We start from the raw sequence: 24,453 nt of genomic DNA, 5'->3' as shown, positions 1-24,453 counted from the left end.
CTACATTTAGCCACCAATCAGCACGTCGTTCTCTTTGTATCTTTATTTGAAAAAGCAGGAATGTAAGCTTACAAGCCAGCCAATTTTCGGTTCAGCACCCTGGATAGCGCTTGCTGATTGATGGCTGCATTTAGCCACCAATCGGCAAGAGCAAACCCAGGTGCTGAACCAAAGATGGGCCGGCTCGTAAGCTTACATTCCTGCTTTTTTAAATGAAGATAGCAAGTGAACAAAGAAAAATTGCTAATAGTAGTAAATTACAAAGTTGCTTAAAATTGCATGCTCTATTTGTATCATGAAAGACAATTTTTGGGTTCAGTAACCCTTTAAATGGAGTGATAGCAAAAATGCTACCAATTCTCTGGTCCTTTGGGCAAGTTTTTCTCTGAAATTTCAGGTCCTTAAAGGGACAGTATACACTCATTTTCATATAACTGCATGTAATAGACACTACTATAAAGAATAAGATGCACAGATCCTGATATAAAAATCCAGTATAAAACTGTTTTAAAACTTACTTAGAAGTTCTAAGTTTAGCTCTGTTGAAAAGGTGGCCGGAAAGCCCACTGCAAGTGGGAGATAAGACACTCCCCCCTCCCCCTTCTTTTGCATATGAAAAGACCCGTTACACAAACAGGAGCAAGCTGGAGAAGGTAGCTGACAGTATTCACATAAAACTTTGGGGCTTGGTTAGGAGTCTGAAAATCAGAGCAATGTTATTTAAAAATAAGCAAAACTATAAAAATTTTTAAAAAGAAAACTTTAGGGGCTATATAAATAGATCATCTACAAAACATTTATGCAAAGAAAAAATGAGTGCATAATGTACCTTTAAGAGGTTAAAATGGCTATTGAGAAAGTTAACACCATCTGGCAGTTTACTAAAGTTGGACTTTCCTTTGCACTTGCCAAATTATCGCAGCAGAAATTAAGCTTAGTTCACAATGAGTCTATTAAAGATTTTTAGCTTGTATGCTGTTGTTAATGGACTCAAATTTTAAGGTTCATCTATGGACTTAAAGGGTCAAAATGCCTGTTACAAATAGTATTACCTAATGTGAAACAGTCTAAGACTTGTAAAATGCGTACAGACATATTTAATAAAAAATATGAATATTTAAAGGGAAAGGAAACCCCAACATTTTCTTTCATGATTTGGATAGACCATACAATTTTAAACAACATTCCTGTTTACTTTTATTATCAAATTAGCTTCATTCTCTTGTTATCTTTTTGCTGAAGGAACGGCATTGCACTACTGGCAGCTAACTGAACACATCTAGTTAGCCAATCACAGGAGACAAAAGTGTGCAGGCACCAATCAGCAGCTAGCTCCTACTAGTGTAGGATATGTGTGCATTCTTTTTCAACAAGGAATACCAAGAGAACAAAGCACATTTGAAAATAGAAGTGAATTTAAAAGTGTTTTAAAATGATATGCTCTATCTGAATCATGCATTTTTAATTTTGACTTTCTTTCTATCCCTTTGAGAATTATGTTGACTGTAATATTTTATATATAAAATGTACCTATACATTTAAATATTAAACATATTATATAAAGACTACTAAAGAATACATAATTATATGTTGTTTAAAAATAATAATAAGAAACAATCGGCTAGATTACGAGTCTTGCGTTAGCCTTAAAAAGCAGCGTTGAGAGGTCCCAACGCTGCTTTTTAACGCCCGCTGGTATTACGAGTCTGACAGGTACAGGTGTACCGCTCACTTTTTTTCCGCGACTTGAGCATACTGCAAATCCCCTTACGTCAATTGCGTATCCTATCTTTTTAATGAGATTTTCCTAACGCCGGTATTACGAAAGTGAGCGGTAGACCCTCTCCTTTCAAGACTCCTACCGCATTTAAAACATAAAACTCTTAAAGGGACACTGTACCCAAAAATTTTCTTTCGTGATTCAGATTGAGCATTACATTTTAAACAACTTTCTAATTTACTCCTATTATCAAATTTTCTTCATTCTCTTGGTATCTTTATTTGAAATGCAAGAATGTAAGTTTAGATGCCGGCCCATTTTTGGCGAACAACCTGGGTTGTCCTTACTGATTGGTGGATAAATTCATCCACCAATAAAAAAGTGCTGTCCAGAGTACTGAAACCAAAAAAAAGCTTAGATGCCTTCTTTTTCAAATAATGATAGCAAGAGAACAAAGAAAAATTGATAATAGGAGTAAATTAGAAAGTTTCTTAAAATTGCATGCTCTTTCTGAATTACAAAAGAAAAAATTTGGGTACAGTGTCCCTTTAACTAAAGTGCTAAAAAGTACACTAACACCCATAAACTACCTATTAACCCCTAAACCGAGCCCCCCCCCCCACATCGCAAACAGTTAACTAAAGTTTTTAATCCCTAATCTGCCGATCGGACATCGCCGCCACTTCAATAAATATATTAACCCCTAAACCGCTGCACTCCCGCCTCGCAAACACTAGTTACATTTTATTAACCCCTAATCTGCCGTCCCTAACATCGCAACACCTACCTACATTTATTAACCCCTAATCCCCCGCCCCAAACGTCGCCGCAACTAAATTAACCCCTTGAGTGCTAAAGACGGCTCTGAGCCGTCGCAGAGTTTCTCACTCAGGTGCTAACGACGGCTCAGAGCCGTCACTAGCACTCTCCCACCTCGCTCCTACCGATCGTGCTTGTAGAGTGACAGGCATCGCCGGGGCTTTCCGTTTTGCGTGGTGACGTCACGCGTAATGACAAGATGATGTCACGCGTAATGACGTGATGACGTCACCGCACAACTTTATTTAAAAATGACAATTGACAATATAGGGAAAGGGGCATGCTGCTTAGAAGCCTGTATCTCAGGCATCTAAGCAGCTACAGACCCCCAAGACCCACCGTTGGAAAGGTAATCGCCTAACCTTTCCAATGGTATAAGTCTTGGGGATCTGAAAAGAAAAGAAAAAAAGTTTAAAAAAAAATATTTAAAAAAATGTAAAATTAAAAACCCTTAAAATGTGCTTAGCACCCAGGTGGCAAAGTGCTTAGCACTCAAAGGGTTAAATGTATTAACCCCTAAACCTAAGTCTAACCATAACCCTAACACCCCCCCTAACTTTAATATAATTTAAATAAAACGAAATAAAATTACTACAATTAAATAAATTATTCCTATTTAAAACTAAATACTTATCTATAAAATAAACCCTAAGATAGCTACAATATAACTAATAGTTACATTGTATCTAGCTTAGGGTTTATTTTTATTTTACAGGCAAGTTTGTATTTATTTTAACTAGGTACAATAGTTATTAAATAGTTATTAACTATTTAATAACTACCTAGTTAAAATAAAGACAAATTTACCAGTAAAATAAAACCTAACCTAAATTACAATTACACCTAACACTACACTATAATTAAAATAATTTCCTAAATTAACTACAATTAACTACAATTAAATTAAATAAACTAAAGTACGAAACCCCCCCCACTAAATTACAGAAAAAAATAAAATAATTACAAGAATTTTAAACTAATTACACCTAATCTAATCCCCCTAATAAAATAAAAAAGCCCCCCAAAATAAAAAAAAGCCCTACCCTATACTAAATTACAAATAGCCCTTAAAAGGGATTTTTGCGGGGCATTGCCTCAAAGTAATCAGCTCTTTTACCTGTAAAAAAAAATACAATACCCCCCAACATTAAAAACCACCACCCACACACCCAACCCTACTCTAAAACCCACCCAATCTCCCCTTAATAAAAACTAACACTAAACCCTTGAAGATCACCCTACCTTGAGACGTCGTCACCCAGCCGGGCACAAGTGGTCCTCCAGAGGGGCAGAAGTCTTCATCCGATACGGGCAGAAGAGGACCTCCAGACGGGCAGAAGTCTTCATCCAGGCGGCATCTTCTATCTTCATCCATCCGGAGCGGAGTGGGTCCATCTTCAAGCCAGCTGACGCGGAGCATCCTCTTCTTCCGACTCTTGCTATACAAAGTGTAATGAGAGTAAGCAATACACTTGTCTGACTAGCTTGCCATTACCTCTATAATCAAATATATATATATATATATATATAGTATAGAGAGAGAGAGAGAGGTGAGTAACCACAGAGATAATGTTCCAGACTTTCTTTTGAACACATTATACAAAATGTAACGTTTACATACAGTATTATATTGGTTTATTTGACAGCAGTAGTGTCTCCTAAACTTCATACACACAACAGTTGTTTCTGCTATTTGCACTAAACAACGAGGGATCATTTATACATAATAAAATGTGTAACCAGACTCCATTGTATGTACAGTATTTGTTGCTGTGAATTTCAAATACAGGTTGTGTTTTGCAGCTGGAAAACATCTTACAAGCAAGGAAGAGATCAAAGCTATTCATTGGTTTTCATGGACATGTGTGGTGGGGCCGGAAGTCAGTGGTATATGGCCAAAATACACTGATATTACAGATATCAACTCAGTGGATGCAAATTACAAGAGCACAGTCTTGGTGACTGGAGATGATTTTGGATTGGTCAAATTGTTTAGGTTTCCCAGCTTGAAAAAAGGTACGCAGTATTTATTTGTCCTCTATCAGTCTGGGTTAGTATGGGCAGATAAATGGCGCGTTATTTGCAAATAAAAACTCCTTTCTCAATTGGTTTTGTGATCAGCGTTCTTTAAAACATTTTTATTTTAAGAGCAAGCCCAGAGGGCACCAACATTTGTGCTAATAGCATGTATCAGCAATTGAACACTACATTGCAAAATATATGTTTTTAACCCATTTTTATAGCATTTTAATTTTGTTAGTCCAATTTACAAGGTCTGGCAAAACAAGAGCACTTTAGAATACACATCTTAAAAAGGCCTGGATTCCATATTCCTGGTCTCCTTTGGTGTGGCCAATTAGGGACAGGTATAAAAGTGTTTTAACTAATAGCTTTGTAGAATGTTGTTGTCTCAGGTAAATGTCCCCATCATTAAGTATAAAAAGCATTCTTTTGAGAGTTATTTGAAAATGTATTGCAATGTTTTTTTGATGTTTTTTTTCTCAAATATTTTTTGCACTTAGTGTCACTTTAAAAAAAAAATCTTTTTTTTTTTTAGAATATACATCCTTTATTGACTTTTGCTATTTTTTTATTCTAAGTTGTCTGATAATACATATTGAAGGACTTTAGTATTAGAAGAATTTGAAAAATGATTATTAGTTGCAGTAATTCTGCAACACTACACAAGTGTAGTTACAAGGCATTTTACATCCTTTTAACAGCTGGAAAAAATATCAAGAGAAATTGTGAATTTATGAAATAAATTTTTTAATTTATGTTATAAATACATTTGATAATTAAACATTCTGGTGATATCAATAATTTAAACTTCATTCAGTGATAACAATGCTATCCAATATTGGGCCAAATTACAAGTGGAACACTATTTATCGCTTTAGTGCTCATAAAAACACCTGGAAGTAATTTTGTAACACGCGTTAGTGTACGGTTTACAAGTTGAGAGTATATTTTTTGTTTGTGAGCAAATCCTTATGTGCGCTAACTTCAGGACTTTGGATATTGTGACCGCATCAACTTCTTATAGGGGCCGATTTATCCAAGTGCGAACGGACATGATCCGCTGTAGCAATCATGTCCGCAGCACATCTATAAATGCCGACAGCATACGCTGTTGGCATTTATCATTGCACAAGCATTCCACTACAAATGCTTGTGCAAGGCCGCGTCCTGCACATTCGCGGCCAATCAGCCGCTAGCAGGGGGTGTCAATCAACCCGATCGTATACAATTGTGCAGATTGCTGTCTGCCGCCTCAGAGGTGGTGGACGAGTTAAGGAGCAGCGGCCTTAAGACCGCTGCTTCTTAACTCATGTTTCTGGCAAGCCTGAATGTTTGCGCGGAAACAGCTGCATTGGGGCCAATATGGGGCTTAATAAATCGTCCCCATAGACTTTAATAGCGCGCTTTAAAAAAAACTAACATTTATCACTTACTCACTAACCCAACACCGCATTAGACCTACGGCACTAAACCCGAAGGTAGTTAGGAATATTTTACATTCCAATGATCTTCACATATTCACAAATGTTCTTTTAATTTTTAAATATGTGTGTGTATATATACAGTATATATATATATAGATAGTGAGTCAAATGGGATTGGCACAGACCAACAATAAGCAACTTCCTGGAGCTTTGCCAATCAATAATGTAAACTTCCAAATGTACCAAAAGATCCGGCCGCAAACCTTCAGATACAAAGCAGGCATACACAGGTAAATAAATTCCAAAAGCCTTTAATCCATATAGTGGAACAGAGTTGGCCCTCAGCCAAACGTTTCAGCTCAAATGTCTATTTTGGCCTCCACTGAAGAAAGCTCCTGTGAGAGCGGAAACGTTTGGCTGAGGGCCAATTCTGTTTTGCTACATGGATTAAAGCCTTTTGGAATTTATTTACCTGTGTATGCCTGCTATGTATCTGAAGTTTTGCAGCGAAATCTTTCGGTACATTTTAAAGCGCGTGCAATATATCGCCTGTGCCAATGATAGTGCGCCACTTGTAATCTGGCCTTTTTTTGGGAGATATATAAAATATTAATTATTTGCTCTCAAAGGATTCATAGTTGTTTGCATGTACCTTCTTACAAGCTATTGTATGTAATGTATTATGATTATATTTAAGTTCAAAACCCATATCAATGCCACTACAACTTTAGAAAAAAAGAGCTATATCATGTGCATCTTTAAAGAGACAGTTTTGCATAACCAACACAGTTCTATTAATATACTGCCCACTTTTTTCAGTTCTTTTGACAGACTTGCATTATAGCCAGTAAATAACTTAATGAGTGAGCACACAATGTAATATATATGGTGCACATGAACTAGTGCTGTCTAGCTGTGAAAAACACAAAATGCACTGAGAGGGGCGGACTTTAAGGGCTTTGAAATTAGCATATGAGCCTACCCAGGTTTAGCTTTCAACAAAGAATACCAAAAGAACAAAGCAAATTTGATGATAAAAGTAAAATAAAAAGTTGTTTAAAATTGCATGCCCTATCTGAATCATGAAAGTTTTATTTTGACTAGACTGTCCCTTTAAGTATGTTCTAATGTGATCAACTTTTGTCTTTATAATTACTGATCGTATCCACAGTAAATTGTGCTAGCCAGCTAGTGTACTATTATAAAAAATTTCTTATCTAAAGCACAAATTAATTGGATAGTTTAACATAAATGTATGTAATGATACTTTGTAGGTGGTGCACCCATTTAAAAGGTCCTGGGGAGCTCACGCAATCCCCTATTTATTTTTATATGTGTTTAAATAATTATTTGCTAATTTGGGGTTAGCTATTGCTATCTTTAATAGAAGTGTTGCTTACTCGTTTAGGGGCTAAATTTCGTAAATATGTTGGCCATTCAGCACATGTGACTAATGTCCGCTGGTCAAATGACTTTCAATGGGTGTTGAGTACTGGAGGAGCTGACCACTCGGTTTTCCAATGGAGGTTTATTCCAGAAGGCATCACCAATGGCATTATTGAAACTGCACCACAAGGTAAGTGTTGATATATTATTTGTTCTTTTATCTAGTTTTCCTGTTTTGTATTATTAAAAGGACATTAAACACTAACTATATTTTAGAAGCATAGTATTGAGGTTATTCCCCATCCCCCTCTAGTCATGTGTGCTGCCATTTTGAAATCTATATTTTACTACATTCCAGTGCTGATGCATTTGCACATGTGCAGCCACTCTCCTTCAGATACCTGCAGTGTAACCTAAGTTCCAAAATGGTGGCACTCATGATTAGAAGGAGGTGTATGAAATGTATTTAGTGTTTAGTGGCCCTTTTAATATATACTACTAGTTTTAATATATACTACTAGTTTTCTAACACGCGTCAAACAGGACTTATAGAATACAGTCTTTTTTGTGTTCATTAACAGTTTATATTCTGACAACCAGTCTATAACTGTGTATGTTGTCAGATTTGCACAAAACATTTCTTGGCAGTGATAGTAATACATAATTGTATTAAAATACCATTTTTCCCCCTAAATATTCAGACAACCCTGCTGTTTTGTTGTTGTTGTTTTGTCACAAAATATTTAAAATATACTTTTTTATTGTTGTATGTGATTTTCAGATATGGCATTGCATTGCGCAGTTATTTAGTTTTATTATAAAGCCAGTTTTTAAATCGTATTACTAAAACGTGACATGCTGTTTGTATGCTGGAGATTCCTCCAGCTCAGACGTATATATATACAGTACATCATGCAGTACAATAAGCAAAGTACTGCACAACATAATGTATATATACGTTAAAATGTATTAAGGGGTTAAATAACAAAGATTACCTAAACATCAGTATGGACATTAAATGGATCTGGAAGTCAAAGTTTCATGATGCAGATAGACTGCGTTATTAAAAAAGCTCTATTTTATTGTTTTATCAAATGTGCCTCTTTCTCTTTGTATCCTTTATACAGATCTATTACTATGGGCCTGATTCTCTAAAGCTCTCTGGTCTGGTGAGACTCTATAAGAAGCCCCATCAGAGGACCCTAATAAATTGTTTTAAAGACAATTTATACATTTGGCAATGTGTATCTCATTAAGGAGAGTCCACTAAATATTTACTTAAAGGGACACTGAACCCAAAAAAAATATTTTGTGATTCAGATAGAGCATGCAATATTAAGCAACTTTCTAATTTACTCCTATTATCAAATTCTCTTCATTCTCTTGGTATGTTTATTTGTAAAGTAAGAATGTAAGTTTAGATGCCAGCCCATTTTTGGTGAACAACCTGAGTTGTCCTTGCTGATTGGACAGCACCTTTAAACAAGTGCTGTCCATGGTTCTGAACCAAGAATAAGCTGGCTCCTTAGCTGAGATGCCTTATTTTCAAATACAGATAGCAAGAGAACAAAGAAAAATTGATAATAGACGTAAATTAGAAAGTTGCTTAAAATTACATGTTCTATCTGAATCATGAAAGAAAAATTTGGGTTCAGTGTCCCTTTAACAATATTATGCTAAGTAAAATAAGCTGATGATTTCTCTCTATGCCAGTAGTTTATGAGAATCAGGGCCCTATTAGAGGTAGGCTCAGAAGTGTTCATGTCTCATGGGTATTAGATGGCAGTGCATGCAGTTTTAAACATATAGGGTCAGATTACAAGTGGTGTGTTACTTAACGCTCCCGCAGAAGTGCAAACTCCGCTATAAAACTGTTTTTGGACGAACGCTAACCCGATGCGCGCAAAAAGCTGAATTTAGGATATTACGTGTACATTCATGTATTTCCCATATAAGTTAACGTAGTAAAAAAAGTGGAAAATACCTGTAAACATTTATGCAGTATTCATATTTATTAAAGTTATACTGTGTATTTACCGTAAATATTTCACATTAAAATGTTATTCACATAGAAGAATATGTTCTATTTATTCATTAAATTCATATTTCTATATAAATCTGATGGTATTTTGGTACAATATATTTATACCTAGATATATAAATGATTTTATATAGGTATAGATATATACATATATATATATATAGGAATATCTATTTATAAATACAAAGACAATATTCTGGTATGTGCAGAACATTGGGATGTGAAATATCTACAGTTGACACCTGAGTTACAACTAAGGATATTAAGAAAAAATTGGCAAATTTGATAACACAAATAAAAAAAAATTTCAGGAACATTTAATTTTGACTTCAATGCCCTTTTAAGACATGAGATTTAGATCAGTTGTATTGGAGACTCATTTTGTAGTGTTCAATTAAGTTATCTTTCTTTTAAAGGGACACTGTACCCAAATTTTTTCTTTCGTGATTCGGATTGAGCATGAAATTTTAAGCAACTTTCTAATTTACTCCTATTATCACATTTTCTTCATTCTCTTGGTATCTTTATTTGAAATGCACAAATGTAAGTTTAGATGCCGGACCATTTTTGGTGAACAACCTGGGTTGTCCTTGCTGATTGGTGGATAAATTCATCCACCAATAAAAAAGTGCCGTCCAGAGTACTGAAACCAAAAAAAGCTTAGATGCCTTCTTTTTCAAATAAAGATAGCAAGAGAATGAAGAAAAATTGATAATAGGAGCAAATTAGAAAGTTGCTTAAAATTGCATGCTCTTTCTGAATTACAAAAGAAAAAATTTGGGTTCAGTGACCATACACACTGACTACTCTCATTGCATGCGTTTTTTGGGTTGAATTTGAAAGACAGGTGCGTAATTACATTGACATTTTCACTGTATGTATGATTTGAAATGTTCCTACTGTAGTGCACTGAGATTTGCAAAACCCCAGTGAGACCATTATTTTTAGTATGAAAATAGTGCTGATATCTTAAGGTAAACTTGAAAGGGCGATTCTAGGGGAAAAAATGACATTAATTCATTAGAGCATGGAATTTTAATGTAATGTAATTTTAACACTAGCGTCACTGCAAGTCTATGTGTTAACTGCCACAAACGGGTTAAGCTCATCGTTAAATTAAAATGCTGCTGATCTTTGCTGGGGTTAAACACACAGAATTCCAGAGTAGCTAGTGTTTCATTTACAAATTAGCACATTTAATTTTTTTCACTAGAATTGTCCTTTCATAGCATTATTATAATGGGCTTTCCTTGTGAACAGAGGTCACATTCTTACTGAATGTCAAGTTTAAATATTTTAATATGAAATCTTCATTTGGCTTTAGAAAAATGACTTATCCAGAGGGGTTATCAAGAACAGCATTACTTACCAATCATAACTCCGATAAAAAGTGGTTCCAATACATTATTATTATTATTGTATCCTTCATTATGATCCAAATGCTGAAGAAGGCAGCTTCTCGTGGCATTCGGCTCTCTGGATTCATTCTTGTAAAAGTTCAACACACTAAGATCTGTGCAAATCCAGATTTTCGTGTGTTGAACTTTCACAAGAATAAATCCAGCTCCGAAAAGAGCCGAATGCCACAATTGGCTAATAAAGCCTAATAAAGCATCCAAATGCACATGTCTAATTATTATAATTATATATAATAGATAGATAGATAGATAGATAGATTCATATGTCAGTATTTTAACCCTTGCAAACAAATACTGGCTGTATTTTATGAAGAAACTTTTACTAAAAATTAAAATGCAATTTTCATTAGTTGTGCATGATTAAAGAAATTTGCGATGCACTTTAATTATTTATTGTGCCTCCTTATCCATTTAAGCTTCCTAACCTCTCTGCCACCTCAGAGGTGGTGGAGTTAAATCCCCTTGAACTCATTTATCTGGGACGATTGCAAGTGGGGGATGGCGCTGCACAAGTATATGCTGCCTGTCTGCTTCGCTACTTGCCATAATCGAGGTTGGACAGGTTTCTTTGGTGGTTGATAACTGGGCCCATTGTATAATTCACATGAAAGACCAACATATAAACATGTAAATATTTTCTTTATGGCTGAAAAAAAGTGAGGTGAAACCTTTTTAAATTTAAACTATTGCAACAGTATCAGATGTGTACTTCTTGCTATTGGGCGATAAGTACAGGAAGTATCTATCAGCCAATGAGCATTTAGCAGGAAGCAAACCTCTGATACTCCTTAGTTAAAGGGATAGGAAACTCAATTTTTTGCTTTCATGATTTAGAAAGAGCATGCAAATGTAAACACCTTTCTAATTGACTTCTATTATCTAATGTGCTTCATTCTCTTGATATTCTTTGCTGAAAAGCATATCTAGATAGGCTCAGTAGCTGCTGATTGGGGGTTGCACATAGATGCCTCTTGTGATTGGCTCACCCATGTGCATTGCTATTTCTACAACACAGGATATCTAAAGAATGAAGCAAATTACATAACAGAAGTAAATTGGAATGTTGTTTAAAATTGTATTCTCTATTTGAATCATGAAAGAAAAAAAATTGGCTTTAATGTCCCTTTAAGTTCAGTTTAAAATGCTTTCAGTTTTTATTTCATATTTTTATTCAAGGACATGGACAATCACTATGTTGTAATGGCAATGTCCCAATTAAGTTTACCGAGATCTTAGCTCATCTTTTAACATTAAATGGACATGAAACCCAATTTTTTTCTTTCATGATTTAGAAAGAGCATAATTTAATCAACTTTCTAATTTACTTCTATTATCTAATTTGCTTTGTTCTCTTGATATCCTTTGCTGAAAAGTATATCTAGATAGGCTCCGTAGCTGCTGATTGGTGGCTGCACATAGATGTCTCGTGTGATTGGCTCACCCATATGCATTGCTATTTCTTCAACAAATGATATCTAAAGAATGAAGCAAATTACATAACAGAAGTAAATTGGAATGTTGTTTAAAATTGTATTCTCTACCTGAATCATGAAATAAATATTTGGGGTTTAGTGTGCCTTTAAATTACATTAATAAAGAGCCATACATAAAAAACAATACATACTCTAATTTTAATACTAATAACTATAAACTACTGTGTATGTAACCCCTTTGCAGGGGTAGAAGTACTGCTCAGGTCCTACAGAGCACTGATGGAACAGACAGAAACCGCCACTGGTCCAAACAGCAGCGCTAATTACACAGCTGAGTAGTGCAACTAGCGGTGCTTATTGGATAAGAGGCAGTCTCTGCTTGGGACCAGCAGTGCTCGGTGATTCCCAAGCGGTATTTCTACTGTGTGTTTAACCCCCTTGTGGGATTAAACACACAGTAGTTTAGGGTCGATAGTCTTAAAACAACAATCTCTAACAAATTGCACTATGTATTTTTCCAAAAATTTTAGCCCTTTATGTTATTGTGGATATGTTCCCATGTAACTGCACAGTGAGAAGGGAATATCAGAGCTATATGACAATGTGTAAAGCTTCTTTGGATAAAATGCATAAATATTCTCATTGTGCATGAATTGTGTTTGATTGCACCTTATTGTAACGAGTAGGTGAAACATAATAACAGGGTATATTATGTATATTAAGCATATATCATTTAGGTGTATCAGGGATTTGCACTTTAGTAATATTCAGTTTACAGATTGTAGCAGGGATTACGTGGCTTTTACATTTACACTGGTGGAGCTTTATATTAGAAAGGGAAATTTCAGAAGAGTTTGGTTTTATATTGATGTCAGCATGTTGAGAATGAGATGGCCTGTCAGTTTCCTGGGACGTTCTCTCAAGGGTTTTGTACCAATGTATAGCATGACAGGGGAAGCAGAGGCATACAGTGTGTGACAGCTGGATGGACACATGTAAATGATATATATAGAATAAAAAGCATCTTGGGGCCTCACAGTCATCCTTTTTCTGTCGGCAAAAGCTCATTTGCTGCAGCTGTTCCAGAAGCTAGCCCTGAAGGCTACTGTAGAACAACACTGCACATTTTATTAACCTTGAAACATACTAGTAGTTTGGGAATTCCAATTGGTCCTTTTATGCTGAACTAGATGCTCAGAATACACATGTACATATGATGTTAAACAATGTGTAATGCTCTGTAAGGGATATAAAAAAGCAAAATAACATCAATAAGCCTATGAATAGACATTAAACCGATGGGTACAACTATATTAGCATGGTACTACTTAGCATGGTACTGTTTTTCCTCAGGTACCTGCTGCTCTGTTCAAAGCTGTACTTTTATTTTAACCCATTATAAATGTGCTGCTTGGTGACTCTGTTAATACTGGGGGCTGCCATCTTGTAGCACACATTTGCATCCTGTTAAAGACGCAGTACAGACAGATTAATGAAGTTGACAGCTTTTTGCCAGCTGTAATGTGCACTTTGGATTATCTTGCATAATAGAGAGCAGAAGTTTTACATTTTTGCAGTTTTTTTTACATAGTTTAAAAATTATATAAATAAAAATATAGTGCTATGCAGCCACTGCAAAAATGTACAGTTCTTGCTCTGTATTGTGTGTACTAAACTGAAGCGCACAATATGGCTTCTCAAAAAGACAACAATGTCACTGATCTGTGAATGTGCACTGCTTCTGTCACAGAGAATGCAAGAATACTTCATCTCCAAGATGGCGGCATCCAGTGTGAAGATGCTGAGCTTCACTAGTGGCATGAGTAAGGGGTAAAAGTATAGAACATAATAAGACAAACATGAAAGTTACAGCCAGGAGGAGGAACAATATCATGGTGAGTAGTAACTGCTACTATAGGGGTTCCCAGCAGTATAGTTTCCCTTTAATATGACTCAGATAACAAGGATAGTTTTGAGTTCATAAAGTATTACAGAAAACATATAGAAGAATTATAAATGCAAAATGAACAGGCGTTATAAGATAATCAAGTGGTAAGTCTTATTTAGTTTAGGATAAACTGCTTATTATATAAAGAAAGGGAAAAGCAAAAAAGTTAAATAATAATTCAAGATTCAGAAAGAGTGTGTGATTTTAAACTTTCCAATTTACGTTATTTATCAAATTTGCTTTGTTCTATTGGTTTCTTTTCTTGAAGAGTGTATCAATGAACCAAACACATCTGGTAAGTCAATGACTATAAGCACATAGGTGCAGCCACTAATCAGCATCTAGCTCTCAGTACTGAACTGCTGCTTGTGAACCTACCTAGATATACTCTTCAACAATGGATACCCAGTGAAAAAGGCAAATTTGATTGTGAAGTATATTGGAAAGTTGCTTAAAATGACATGCTCCTTAAGAATCATGAAAGTTTCATTTTGACTTTACTGTCACTATGACCTGTAAACAAGTTAAATGTAAACATTTCTATAAAAAATGTGATTAAAAAAAAAAGACTAGAATTTGTATTTCACATTTGATTTTATTCAATTTGAAAGTATGAAAAAAAGTAAGAAAAAAAAAAAAGGGATTTCATAAACAAGGGTATAGAGTTCCCTGACTTTACATTCTCTCCCAGGATTGTGTTCTGTTTTGGATTGTACTCGAATGCAACACTTAACATGTTTACGCCGTGTTAAGATGCTGTGGTTAAAATATTTAGCCATCCACTTGTAAATCCAGACTTACAAAAGTTGAATTTTCCTTAAACCGCTTACACCTTTTGGATGTAGGTACTACATCACAGGGTATTTTGCTCAGCATACCCTGTTGACGTAGTACCTACGTCCAACCTTCTGCCTCGTGTTTTGGCCCCAACTGTCAGCTTTGACAGCTAAGAACGCAACCAGAGGCTGAAGGCATCTGGCTTCGTATGGTAAGGGAGCAATGATCGTGCTCCCTCTGCCATATGAAGGTAGATCAAAGATGCAGACATTGACAGTGTCGGCTTGTGGTGTCACCGTACGTGGTGTGGGAGGGAAGGAGGATGGCGGGTGAGGGAAGGAAGGGGGGAATCCCTACTTACCAACAAAGGGCTAGATTACAAGTGGCATGCTAACTTGCTCTAATATTAACAAGTTGAAAGTAAACACAACTGCACAAGCACTTGTCTGGTTAGCACAACTGAAGTGCTCATGTAAAGGGTTAGGGCTAAATTAAAAGTTGCACCAAGCACAACATAAATACATTAAAATAAAGTGTTACACTCATATATACACTATCTGATAAAATTGATTCACATAAATATTAAAATAAAAAGTTATAAGGGTTAAAAGGTATATGGTATATGACAAGGTATTTAACACTAGAGAATTTTTTTTTAAATAAATGATGATCATTTTTTAAAAATAAATTATATATTTTTTTAAATTACTAAAAACTGGGTGCTGGCTGGCAGACAGCTACTAGTACCTCAAATGGTGGCACCTAGTGAGAGGGCGAGGGGTTAGAGAGCTCTGTGTGTGTGGTGGGGGGGGGGGCAGGAATTTAGCCTTCTAATTGCCAAAACAATGGCAACAAAGGGTACCCCAGAGAAGCTTTTTTTTTTTTAAATTACATAGTTTTATGCAATCTCTGATACATTTTTCATAAAATTTTGCTTAACAGCAACAAGAACATAAATTTAAACTAAAAATAATAACATAAAGTAAGATGACTTGGCTATGAAGTTGATACCTCATGTTTTGCCGTCCACTCCTCTCCCCCTGGGTTGTGGTTTCTGGAGGATGCATGCACCACTTGCCTTGCAAGTTTGCCGTCAGGAGGAATGTGCTGTTGCAGAATGGATCTAAGATCCTGGTCCATATATCTCTAGGTAGGCTTAGAAGGTATGGTTCCCATTTTGTATTATCTATGATCTATGTCGCCCTTTACGTCTGCTTGTTCCCAGAGTGGTTGAGTGTGTACCCTGGCTTTTAAGGCCAAGAAGGGGGGGAGGGGGGGGGACGACTTATTGTGAATCCAATAATGAAAAACTAAATTTATGCTTACCTGATACATTTATTTATTTCCAGATATGGTGAGTCCACGGCTTGATTAATTACTGTTGGGAATATCACTCCTGGCCAGCAGGCGGAGGCAAAGAGCACCACAGTTAAACTGCTAAGTATCACTCCTTTACCCACAACCCTCAGTCATTCGACCAAAGGAAAATAGAGAAAAAGGAATAAAACAAGTTGTAGAGGTGCCTGAAGTTATAGTCAAAAGAACAACTGTCTTAAAATAAAGGGTGGGGCCGTTAACTCACCATATCTAGAAATAAATACATTTATCAGGTAAGCATATATTTTCTTTTTCTTTCCAAAGATATGGTGAATCCACGGGCTTGAGTAATTACTGTTGGGAACCAATAACCAAGCTAGAAGACATGGATAAATAGGGAGGGACAAGACATGCAGTCCTAAACAGAAGGCACCACCGCTTGAAGAACCTTTCTCCCAAAAGAAGCCCCATCGAGGCAAAAATATAAAATTTTGAACAAGTATGTAGAGAAGACCAAGTTGCAGCCTTGCAAATTTGTTCCACAGAAGCTTTATTTTTGAAAGCCCAAGAAGAGGAAACAGCTCTTGTGGAATGAGCCGTAATTCTCTCAGGAGGTCTCATAAGCCAAATGAATTAAACTTCGTAACCAAAAAAAATTGTAGTAGCAGTAGCTTTCTGACCTTTATGTTTCTCAGAGAAACAGACAAAGATGGCAGAGGACTGGCAAAAATCCTCTTCCAGGCATTTCTGAAGAAAAGATAAAATTCTAGGAATTTTAATTCTACTCCAAGAGTAGCCCTTGGATTCAAGCCCATAATGATATTTACGCCATATCTTATGGTAAATCTTTCTAGCAACAGGCTTGCGAGCCTGAATAATGGTCTCAATGACCGACTCAGAAAAACCACACTTAAACAGAATTAGCAGAAATCAGAGAAACGAGGTCCTTCTTCAGAGGTAGTCTCCAAGGTGGGAGAGATGACATCTCCACTAGGTCTGCAAACCAGATCCTGCAAGGCCACGCAGGGGCTATTAGAATCACTGACGCCCTCTCCTGTTTGATATGAGCAATGACTCGTAGAAGGAGAGCAAACGGAGGAAACAGGTATGCCAACCTGAAAACCCAAGGAACCGCCAGAGCATCTATCAGAACGGCCTGCCAATCTCTTGACCTTGATCTTGGAAGCTTGGCGTTCTGATGGGATGCAATCAGATCTAACACCGGCAACCCCCATATTAGGACGACGCTGGAAAACACCTCTGGATGGAGTTCCCACTCCCCGGGATGAAAAGTCTGTCTGCTCAGAAAATCCACTTCCCAGCTGTCTACTCCTGGAATGTGGATGGCAGATAGACAGCAATTGTGGGTCTCTGCCCACTGAAGAATCCGAGTAACCTCCTTCATGGCTAAAGAACTCTGAGTTCCTCCCTGGTGATTGATGTAAGTCACAGAGGTTATGTTATCTGACTGCAACCTGATAAACTGGGCTGAGGACAACTGAAGCCAAGCTAATAGAGCATTGTAAATCGCCCTCAACTCCAAGATGTTGATGGGAATAGCAGACTCCTCCCGAGTCTAAAAGCCCTGAGACAGCAATTGTGGGTCTCTGCCCACTGAAGAAACCGAGTAACCTCCTTCATGGCTAAGGAACTCCGAGTTCCTCCCTGGTGATTGATGTAAGCTACAGAGGTTATGTTGTCTGACTGCAGCCTGATAAACTGGGCTGAGGACAACTGAGGCCAAGCTAATAGAGCATTGTAAATCACCCTCAATTCCAAGATGTTGATGAGAAGAGCAGACTCCTCCCGAGTCTAAAGGCCCTGAGCTTTTAATAAGTTCTAAACTGCTCCCCAGTCCGTGGTCACGATCACCCAGGAAGGTCTCCGAAAGCATGTGCCCTGAGACAGATGTTCCTGAGAAATCCACCAGGGGAGAGAGTCCCTTGACAACTGATCTAACTCTATTCTCTGAGATAGATCCGCATGGTCGCCATTCCATTGTCTGAGCATGCACAACTGGAGAGCTCTTAAATGGAATCGAGCAAAAGGAATGATGTCCATGTAAGCCACCATCAGACCGATTACCTCCATACATTGAGTCACTGAAGGATAAGCAGTAGCCTGAAGAGAGAGGCAAAAGAGGAAATTATTTTGTTTTTCCTGACCTCTGTCAGAAAAATCTTCATCAATAGATAATCTATTATGGTCCCTAAGAACTCTACCCTTATAGCAGGGGAAATTGAGCTTTTTTCACATTCCATCTGTGGGAACGAAGAAAAGACAACAATATCTCTGTGTGAGATTTTGCTTGTTGAAAAGATGGCACCTGAACCAATATGTTGTCCAGGTAGGGGGCCACAGTAATTCCACGAGACCGGATCACTGCCAAAAGAGCCCCCAGATCCTTTGAAAAAATTCTGGGAGCCGTGTCTAGACCAAATGGAAGGGCCACGAACTGGAAATTTTTGTCCAGAAAGGCAAATCTCATGAATCTGTGATGGTTTCTGTGAATAAGAACATGAAGATACACATCCTTTAAGTCTATGGTTGTCATGAACTGACCCTCTTGTACTAAAGGAAGAATGGAGCGTATAGTCTCCATCTTGGAGGATGGAACTTTGAGAAACTTGTTTAGACACTTCAAGTTTAGAATGGGACGGAAAGGTCTCACTTTTTTGGGAACCACACATAGGTTGGAGTAGAACCCGAGACCCTGTTCCTGCACTGGAACTGAAGCTATAACTCCCAGGGAGAGATGGAATCTGCCTCTGGGAGGAAAAGTCTTGAATTTCAAATTGTTACCCTGGGATACTATGTCCACAGTCCAGGGATCTGGGACATCTCGTATCAAGGCTTAAGAGAACTGAGAAAGTCTGTCCCCCACCTGATCCGATCCCGGATCAGGGGCAAACCCTTCATGCTGATTTGGAATCAGCTGCGGGGTTCTTTGATTGTTTCCCCTTGTTCCAAGACTGATTAGGTTTCCAAGAAGACTTGGATTGTTCCTGCTTGGAAGAAGAAGGGGAAGGCTTTAATCTGAAGTTAGGAAAGGAGCGAAAATTACTCTCATGTCCTTTAGGCTTATTCTTCTTATCTTGAGGTAGAAAAGACCCTTTTCCACCCGTAGTATCAGAGATAATTTCTGCCAACCCGGGTCCAAACAAGGTTTTGTAAGGAATCGCCAGAAGCTTGACTTTAGAGGAAATGTCCACAGACCAGGATTTCATCCATAATGCCTTACGGGCTAGGATAGCGAAACTAGAAGTTTTAGCTCCTAGTCTAACAACCTGTAAAATGGCATCTGCAATAAAGGAATTGGCCAACATAAGAGCTTTAATCCTAACTTGAATTTCATCCAAGGAAGTCTCTACTTGAAGAGAATCAGACAAGGTGTCGAACCAATAAGATGCTGCACTAGTCACGGTGGCAATACACACCGCAGGCTGCCATTGGAGACCTTGATGAACATAAATCTTTTTTAAATAAGCCTCCAGCTTCTTGTCCATTGGATCCTTAAAAGAGCAGCTATCCTCAATAGGAATAGTGGTTCTCTTAGCCAGAGTGGAAATGGCCCCTTCAACTTTGGGTACAGTATACCAAGGGTCTTTAATGGAGTCCTCGACAGGAAACATTGTCTTAAAAATGGGAGACAGGGAAAAAGACACCCCTGGTTTCTTCCATTCCTGTGAGATAATCTCGCTAGCAGGGTCTGGCACAGGAAAAACCTCCGAAGTGGAAGGTTTATCAAAGAAACTATTAAGTGTACTAGATTTCTTAGGTATCGGAGTCATCTAAAGTAGCTAAAACTTCCTTTAACAATACACAAAGGTGTTCAAACTTAAATCTGGAGGATACCACCTCAGTCTCAGAAGAAGGAATTATACTGTCCAAATCTAAGATTTCACCCTCAGAAAGTCCTGATGAATCTTCCTCATCAAACTTATGAGAAAGGGCAACATGGGAAGCAGAACTGAGGACAGGCACCTTACTTTCTGAATTTCTAGATTTCCTTTTTTCCCTATAATCTGGGAATGGCAGCTAATGCTGCAGATACCGCTGAAGATACATGGGCAGCAATTTCTGCTTTTAAATAAACTCCACTAAGAGTTATAGAACCGCAGGGCAATGCATGTGACGCCATTGAGGCTTGGGACATATCAGGAGAAAGCTGAGGTATTATTTTAACAGCATAATCCTGAGAGACATTAGGCTAAAAAAAATTACCTTAATTTTGCAAGGTTTTCTTGACACATGAAGAACAAAATTGCATAGGAGCTGCAATTTGTGCATCTAAACATAATAAGCATGAATTCATGGGAGCAGGCTTTTGCTCTATATCAGATTGTGAAACAGTAAATAAACTTGTACAGATAAGTTTCAAAGATTTTAATATTCAATTAAAATAAGACAAGGAAAAAATACACTTTAAATTTTATCCCAAATTAGGATCGATTCCCAGCTAAAATTATGTGAGAAAAGTTAAAAAAAAAACCATTTAATAAACATCAAATAAACTTCTAAAATACCCCTCAGGCAACTCCACACCTCAATTACTGAGGCGCCTTACCGCTACCAATTAAGACCGGATCAACTAGAAATGGAAAAAAACAACGTTTTCCTCAGAAACGTTATGAAGTAAAGCTGGTCATGTGACTGCAACTGCCGAGCTCAAATTACTGCTGCGACACAGAGAGGCACTACTTCCTGATACACTGAGTACCAGAAATAACTTTTTTCAAACCGGATCATTTAAAATGTTGCATTGTTTCATTTTAAAGCAAAGGGGAAATGAATAAGCTGCTGAAATAGAAAATGCAGCCTTACTTTCAGTTTAAACTTGTATTGTTTTATCAAGTAAATATGTGTCAGAAAATAAAGCCTAATAAAAAAATGTTACCCTTACTTTTTAAAAGAGTTTAAATGTTAGTCTCACACATGCTACAGTGCCTGCTTCATGCCCTAGTGTAACTCATACAACAGGATTATCTATGTCCCAATGAAAAAACAGTGTCTTTTAATTTGTTAAGTGCATGGTCTCCCCAACTGGAAGAAAAAGCACTTACCTGCTCCGCTGTCTGGCATGTAGACAGTCACAAGGTATGAGAGGACACAGTTCCTCACAGAGACCTTTGAAAAAGAAAGAACAGAGTAGCCAACTCTGGCTTTCTAAACTAAGGCAGCAATTGTTAGGAAAACACAGCAAGTACCTCTTTACAAGTTCCTAGCTGCTTTAAAGCCACCACTACCCAACTGCAAGGAATGACGTGGAATACGGCTATACCCCAAAACTTGCTTGTAGATGAAATAAAAAAAATTCTTCCGACACCTACACTTCACCTCCTCCATGCACCGAAGGCAAAGAGAATGATTGTGGGATGTGGGTAAGGGAGTGATACTCAGCAGTTTAACTGTGGTGCTCTTTGCCTCCTCCTGGTGGCCAGGAGTGAAATTCCCAACAGTAATTACTTAAACCGTGGACTCACCATATCTTAGGAAAGAAATATAAGCTGTCGAGCCAGAAGGATCACTAAGTGTATAAAAAGTCTGTATTCCTCTTTCAGTTATCTTGGTCTAGAAATAGGATGTGTGTTAGGGTCAGTGTCACTTGATCTTTGCGAGTAGTAGTCAACCAATATGAGATCTTTCCCCAGTAATTTTGCGGCTTAGGGCAACGCCATAGGAGGTGTATGATTTTGGGAGAGGATAGCTGGCATTTGGTACAGATGTCTTGTGTGTCCAGGACCCATTTGGACCGTATTCTGGGAGTAATATAAGTTAAGTGCATTAGTCTAGTATGGGATTCTCTGAGATTCGCTGATAGTGTTACCTTTTGGACTCTTGAAAAGCTCTCCTGCAAGTTATCTGCTATGTGCAAAGTTTGCTGGAAGTTCCCCTATTTAGATTCCATTTGTCCACTTGTGTTGTGTTCATGTTGGGCGACTATGAGGGAATAGATATGCGATATAGAGTGCATACCCTGTCGAGCCAGAGAGCAGAGGAATGAGGTGTTTGTGTTAGTCCCGCACTTTAGGCCCTTAGCCGCGAGTGAAGTATAATAATGTCTGCTTTGGAAGTATGCAAAATTGTCTCTAGCTGGTAGGTCATATTTGTCTCTTAACTCTTGGAAGGAGTATAGGTGTTGTGTGGTTCGATTTATAAGGTGTGAGATGTTGGTTATGCCTTTTTTTTCCATTGCTGGAAGGTAGGTGTGGAGAGACCCAGTATGAAATCTGGATTGCCCAGAAGAGGTAGGAATGTGCTGAGATGCTGCAAAATACCCGACAGTCTGCATAACCTGGCCCAGGCCCTCAATGGGTCCCTGAACAGAATATTTCGACTAATGTGGCTTGAAAGGGAGACTAAGGTGGTATGTGGAAGAAAAGCAGGGTGAAAGTGTTGTAGAATTTGTAGTTCTAGTTTGGGGTCACCATAAAAGTCAGTATTTGCTAGACAGTCAATGACTAATTTTGCTAGGGTGGCCCAGTTGTACCACCCTATGTTAGTAATTTGAACCCCCCTGAAGACGGAGAGTGACAGTTTAACTCCAATAATTTGCTTCTTTTTGCCCTTTCTGGTAAATTTGGATATATTTGATGTGAGTATTTGCGTATCTCGATGGGTAAGTAGGAGTGGTAGCATTTGTAATGGTTATAGGATCTTTGTAAGTGCCATCATTTTGACCAGGTTTATCTTACCAATCAGGGGAACCGGGAGTCTATCCCAGCTGTGTAGAAGGTTCGTTATTTCTTTGATACTGTGTGGAAAGTTTAGGTTATATATAAGGGTGGGGTTAGTGTGTAAATAGATTCCAAGGTATTTAAAGGACCCATCGGTGGTTTTGAGATTAAATTGATCCGCAGACAGGCCTTGGGTATTGCGGAGCCAGATCACCTCCGATTTGTCTACATTGATTTTATATCCCGTAAAGGATCCGAATCTCAGGAAAATTTCCAAGAGCCTAGGGATCTGCGTATAGTGATGAATGAGTTGTATAATTGCCTATCTAAAGTCCCTCATATCTTTGACGAATGTAGCAGGCTTATGGTTCTATTGCTATGTTGAAAAGGAGAGGGGACAGAGGGCACCCTTGTCTGGTGCATCATTCTAGGGTGAAAGAAGAGGAGGTCCTACCATTAATAATTAAGGATGCTATGGGATGGTTATAAAGATTGCAGATTGCCTGCAGGAAATGTCCCGTGACTCCAAAGTGGTCCAAGGAGGTGTAAAGATGTTCCCATTATATTCTATTGAACGCCTTCTCTGCATCAACTGCTAGGAGACAAGTGTCCGATAGTCGCGATTTCAGGGTTCCCTGCTTATTGTGCCAGAAGTATGAAATTACTGCTAGTGTCCTTCGAATGTTTCTAACTGAGGTGCGAGACTTCATAAAACCGGTTTGATCATTGTGGATAATGTGCCCTAATGAATTAGCTAAGTGGTCAGAAAGAATCTTTGTATACAATTTGTAGTCACTGTTTAGAAGTGAGATAGGTCTGTAAGAGGAAGGTAACGTGGGGTCACGGTCAGGTTTCGGGAGAACACAAATGTGTGCGGCTACAAACTCGTCATTGGGTACTGTTACCCCTGTCAAGAATTCAGTGTATAGGTAAGCCAGAACTGGGGAGATCTCGATCTTAAGGGCGTTGTAATATTCTATGGGAATCTGGTCAGGTCCTGCGGCTTTGCCATATTTAGCCAATTGTATAGCTTTGCATACCTCAGATGTGTGGATCTGGGCGTTTAGGGAGGATTTCTGGTCATCATTCAATTTTGGGACTTGTATTTCACTCCAGAACTTTGAGGACTCTTGCCTTTCTATAGGCTGAGCCTTGTATAGGGTTTGATATTAGTCCACAAATTCTGTTAAGATGTCTGTTGTGTCAGATTTAAGGCCAGAGTTTGATTGGATTAGGCTATTATTGATTTTGGAGTTCTGGCTAGAATCTTCCCAGTCTTATTTCCATGGCGATAAAATCGCCCCGTCTGTGAGCATTGAAAAAGCGTCCTGTTGCTTTAGATAAGAGTCTCTCTACCATTTTAGATTATAGTAAGTCAGTCTGTTATCATTTGTCGGGGAAGTTAAGTAGGTGTTGTATGCTGTTGTCAGTCTGTCTAGGAATTGGGAGGAATTGGGAATTCGAGTTTTGT

The 24,453-nt window shown here is 37.8% G+C and overlaps 1 protein-coding gene across 1 annotated transcript in view; it reads left to right on the top strand.

The window, feature by feature from the left end:
- Positions 1 to 24,453, top strand: part of EML6 (EMAP like 6) — a 540,560-nt gene that overhangs the window by 122,229 nt on the left and 393,878 nt on the right. The window contains exons 10-11 of the mRNA XM_053712691.1: positions 4,343 to 4,555; positions 7,394 to 7,561. Of these exons, the coding sequence (XP_053568666.1) occupies positions 4,343 to 4,555; positions 7,394 to 7,561 (381 nt within the window). The remainder of the gene's footprint in view (positions 1 to 4,342; positions 4,556 to 7,393; positions 7,562 to 24,453) is intronic.

The sequence above is a fragment of the Bombina bombina genome, chromosome 4 (assembly GCF_027579735.1).
Source record: "Bombina bombina isolate aBomBom1 chromosome 4, aBomBom1.pri, whole genome shotgun sequence".
NCBI lineage: Eukaryota > Metazoa > Chordata > Amphibia > Anura > Bombinatoridae > Bombina > Bombina bombina.
Note: the sequence above shows the minus strand (reverse complement) of the source record. Positions and strands in the feature narration are given on the sequence as shown.